This window comes from Phaseolus vulgaris, chromosome 8, assembly GCF_051622355.1.
Source record: "Phaseolus vulgaris cultivar YP4 chromosome 8, ASM5162235v1, whole genome shotgun sequence".
NCBI lineage: Eukaryota > Viridiplantae > Streptophyta > Magnoliopsida > Fabales > Fabaceae > Phaseolus > Phaseolus vulgaris.
Window position 1 is genome coordinate 34988635 of NC_143505.1, and position 4882 is coordinate 34993516.

The following is a 4882-nucleotide window of genomic DNA, read 5'->3' on the forward strand; positions in this document are numbered from 1 at the left end:
AATCGAAATCAGTTTATTTTATATTCTTTCCAAAAAATAATATTAATATAGAATATTGTATTCAAATTTGAAATTAGTAACGTACCCTTAATTTCAATAAGTGAGTGTTATAAAAAAAAATCAGGAGAATGAAGTGAGTGAATCTTGTAATATAGGGTTAACTAGGTCTTCATTTTTTGAAAAATGAGATCAATTATTCTTGTGTCTTGTTCATTTTAATTCTTGTTTTTTCACTTTGAAAAAAGGGGCATGATGAAAAATGTAAAGAAAATAGAAGTAAATAGGTAACCAGAAAGTTTGTTGTTCAATTTCATGCATTTTGGAGGTTCTTAGAGCAGTTTATCATGGACAATTACAAGCATTGATCAATGTAGATGAAAGAGTTGCAACATTTTATACAAAAGGAAAGAACCATAGACAAACAACACAAATAAAAGATGGAAATTAGTTCAAATGAGAAAACAGACATTAAGATCAAAAGAAATCAATATCTAAATAGTTACCAGAAGGCTTCACTCCAGGCACCTTTTCAGCTGCAAGTGCTTTCATGGCCTGTCTTGGAATCTCTGGAGGATTTGCACATCGGATCAGTGCCCAGTTAACATTATGAAAAAATGGATGTTGTTTTATTTCTGTTGCTCCACGTCTATAAGCAAGCCGATTCTGAGGTTCTTTCACAAGCAAACCTCTGATCAAGTCCCTGGCAGCAAAGCTCACAGTGGGAGATTCTGGAAATTTCAAGGGCTGGCCAACAACATTGAATAGTGTTGCACGGTTTGCCGAACCCTTGAACGGCGTTCTACCGAACAAGAGTTCATACAAGAATATCCCAAATGTCCACCAGTCTACAGCACTACCATGACCTTCACCTTTGATGATTTCAGGTGCCAGGTACTCGTGTGTTCCCACAAAGGACATTGATCGAGCATTCGTGGGCTCGGCAATAAGCTCGGGTAGAGGGGTCACCTGGTTCTGCACATCATTCTTTGGCTTCGACTTTTTTTCTTTCTTGGATTTGCCGGAGAGAAATCGCGGTGTGAAGCATGATGGCTGAATGCAGTCTGGCTGTATTACACAGGTTGGCTCAATGCAGGAAGGCTGAATGCAGTATCCTGAGCTTTTTGTCTCCAAGGTAGAGTTTGATGACTTCACAAGAGTTGGACTGACAGCACACCTTAGAGAGAGATCAAAATCTGAAAGCATTATATGTCCATCTTCTCTCACCAACACATTCTCAGGCTTGAGATCTCTATAAATGACCCCAAGCATGTGCAAGTACTCTAAGGCAAGGAGAACTTCTGCCACATAAAACCTGTATGGTACAGACTAATGAAATGACAACATACTGTAGTTTGTAATTCTTTGCCAATTCTGAAAACATTCAACCCCAGATGAAAATTTCAAGTCCAAGTCCCTTAAGCAGTTCACTCAACAAATATACAAACAGCTTAAAATATGTCATTTGAATAGGACATAGGATGGAGGAATGAATAACACCGACCAAGCAATTACATAGGTCAGACAGACCAAATCAATTGCCATCTGATGTCGATGACAGAACATAGATGTTAGTTATTCACAAAGAAAAATGAAAAAAACAGAATTTTAAGTGAACACCTAGAAAAGACATTAAAGAAAGGCAAGTCACGTAACAATCACAACCATTGAAGCGAGAAGAAGTGCCAAGAAAATAGAGATTGAAACATCACTAGAACAACTGAAGTTTGTACAGTTCACTCGGAATGTCATGATTGTGGGAAAAGGAGGATGCAGTAAATTAAAAGTAATTATGCAGCAGAAAAAGAAAATGCCATTTTTGGCAAACATTCATAAAGAGACTTGAAAAGGCTTGGAAGATTTTAAAACAATAAAGGGAGTGGAAAAGAATGCCTTGGCTACTTAGAGTTCTTGGGCCATGTTTTGCTAAATATGTGGATTTTCTCATGGTCCTTGAGGCACCAATGCATAGTAACTACAAAACGTTATGTGACAGTCCAGCTTTTCATTTGTATGATAAAAATCTTAGTCAGGTTCCCTTATTCTTGTAGAGAAAGACAGAGATTTCCTAAAATGATACAGTTTCCATTCTGGTTCTACAGACATAACACTTAATTCCATGACTCCAAGGAAGGAAAATACAATTATCTAATGTGTCTGCATGTTGTATGTGGATAGAACTGATGGGGCAAGCAAGGAAAAACGAAATGGCTAACCTGGCAGCAATCTCAGAAAAATACTTCCCAGGTTGTCTTTGCCTGAGTGCATGCAAGTCCCCACCAGGGCAAAACTCCATTACCAAGCAGGAGAATGTCTCTGTCTCAAAGTGCGTATACAATGTGGGCAGAAATGGATGATCTAGAGACTGCAGTATCTCTCTCTCTGTCTGAGACCTAACAAGCTTCTTGCGACTTGCCAACTCTGTTTTGTTCATTACTTTCATTGCAAAACAAGTCCTGGTGCCACTTAGTTCAGCTAGATATACACTTCCTATGTCTCCACATCCCAATTTCTTCAATAACCTGAAATGTCGCATTTCCAACACCCCGTCACGAACTCGGATGGCTTGAATTGCTTCCCATCTTATATCATTTGCCTTGTGGGGCTTATACAAAGCACTGCTCAGACTACTAGTGCTGCTCTCATCACTAACATCACTTCCAGTGCTGCCTCTACAGATGCTGGTCTTCCGGCTCTCGTTAAATTCACAGGAATTAGTAACTTCCCCACTTTCCACTGACTTATCAACACTAACACATTCACTCACTCCATTGTTGGCAAAACTTTCCTTGGCTTCTGAATAGAAACTACTCTGAGGACTTGGACAAAAGCCAATCTCTGACTCACACTTGCTCTTTGTTCGATCAACAACCCCTTTTGTCGAAACTAATTTGCAATTGTCGCCACTAGAATCACAATTCTTGGAACCATCTAACGGTTGCTTCATACTTAATTTTGTTTCCATTTTGGAGATATTCTTTCCTAAACAACTTTCAACAGCTTTATTGAGGCTCACATACTCAGATTTTCCATTTGTGTCATAGTGCTGCTTCTCCATATTGGGCATTTCATCGCGCACTACGTTGTCAGCCTCCTGATATGAATGCTTTTGGTGGTGGATGCTCTTCATTCCATAGTTATTGTTATGCTGACTGGATGAAGCCCCATAATTTCTAGATGTGCTTAACGGTGGCCGAGATGGCCGGGGAATCCCTGATGTTGAAGGAGGATCATGATCTACCACAGAAACTGAATTCTGAACCTCTGATAAAGAATCCAATCCATTAACAGGTGACCCCATTAAAAAATCCTTTATGACCTGCAAAATCCAACTCAACACTCTGAATTACTTACTGAGATTTACTCATTTTTAAAAGGCACAGAAACAAAACAACCACTTACAAAAGTTCCCTTCTACCACTTTCTTACTTTAAAAAAAATAACACAACAAAATTATACAGGTCGAAAATAGAAAGAAAATTAAAATGATCCAGAGTGAAATTCAAACCACCAGATAAAGAAAAACATAAGAAACTTTGCAAGAGGCCTAATTTAGATACAGATACTAGAACACCACCCAACTGAATAGAATCCATTAGAAAGAAAACGGCTGAAGCCAAACGCAAAGCATCAAATCAAATTCAGTCTTTCAACCCAAAAGAAAGGAAAGCATCAAGGAAACTCACAAAGGCTTTCAGATATCAAAGTTTCTTTCACAAAATCACCAAGAAATCCAGTTCCTCTCTGATCAACACCACACAAACCAAAACCATAATTTCGCAAAACCAACAACCCCTTTGCTTTTGATTCCAAAAATGCATTAACTTGTAACAGCACCCAAGTTAAAGTTTGTGTATTCATTAGAAGCCACCTTCAGCTTTTTCTTTTGTTACACTACAGGAACAGTGATTAAAAGCCACCCCATAAAGAAAGGCACCAAAAGGGTGTGAGTAGAGCAAAGAAATAAATAAATAACCGAAAAGAACATGCACACCTGATCAAAGCAGAAAAATGGCAATGAAATTGCATAGCAAGAAACCTTCTTCCATGGCTGTGGCTTCCACAAGCTTTGTGTGAGTTTGCTCTAAACAAAGAGAAACCACACTCAAAGAAAGTGAAGCAACTTTGGTGTGCCTTTCTGCAACTCTGAAGAGCCTCAGATCCAATCGAAAAATAAAGGGACAAGACAAATGAAAACTGTAACAATAATTACAGCGATATTAATAATAATATGTTGTTTTATGTTTTTGGTTTTTCTTTTTCTTTTCTTTTATGCTTTTGTGTTAGTTTTTTGGGGTTGATGCAGAGCGTGGCTTTGTGGAATGGGAATTGCAGAAAACGAAGCCAACCTCACAAGCAAAGCTAACCAATTAAAATAATTGACTGCAGTTCCTTATCTTAATGGTTATGTATGTGTTCCCTCTTCTTCCCTAGTTTCTTGTTCTTCTTTTCTCAAAGTTTAATGCATTTTTTAGTGAGGTTGGAACTGCCATGACAAACTTTCATTCTCAACTTAAGACCCACTTCTTCCCAATTTTTTTATTGCTCAAAAATGTTTTTAATTTTTATAAATATTATGATTTAATGAGATCTCTTCAGTTTAAAAACTTATTGCTTTTAATTTTTTTTGTATAATTTATAGATTTTCAAAATGTTTAATTCCTTTTTAGTTATAATGTTACATTTATTTAATAACGTTCTATGATAGGAATAATTATTGATGTGATATGAGTAGAAATGTATTTTATATTACTCTTTCTATATAATAATATATTATGTGGTGATACTTTTTTTTAAATTACAATTTATTCAAATTAAATAATAGAAAATATATAAAATAGTATTTCTAAACATTTTTTACATACATTTTTTTGGTTGCTCTCAA

The 4882-nt window shown here is 36.6% G+C and overlaps 1 protein-coding gene across 1 annotated transcript; it reads right to left on the reverse strand.

The window, feature by feature from the left end:
• Positions 1 to 285: 285 nt before the first annotated feature.
• Positions 286 to 4635, reverse strand: LOC137823367 (protein kinase PVPK-1). Its single transcript, XM_068628471.2, has 3 exons — positions 3992 to 4635; positions 2214 to 3316; positions 286 to 1312 (listed from the first exon to the last, which is right to left on the reverse strand). The coding sequence occupies exons 2-3, from the start codon at positions 3296 to 3298 to the stop codon at positions 475 to 477; spliced, it is 1923 nt and encodes a 640-aa protein (XP_068484572.1). The 5' UTR covers positions 3299 to 3316; positions 3992 to 4635; the 3' UTR covers positions 286 to 474.
• Between the last annotated feature and the right edge of the window lie 247 nt (positions 4636 to 4882).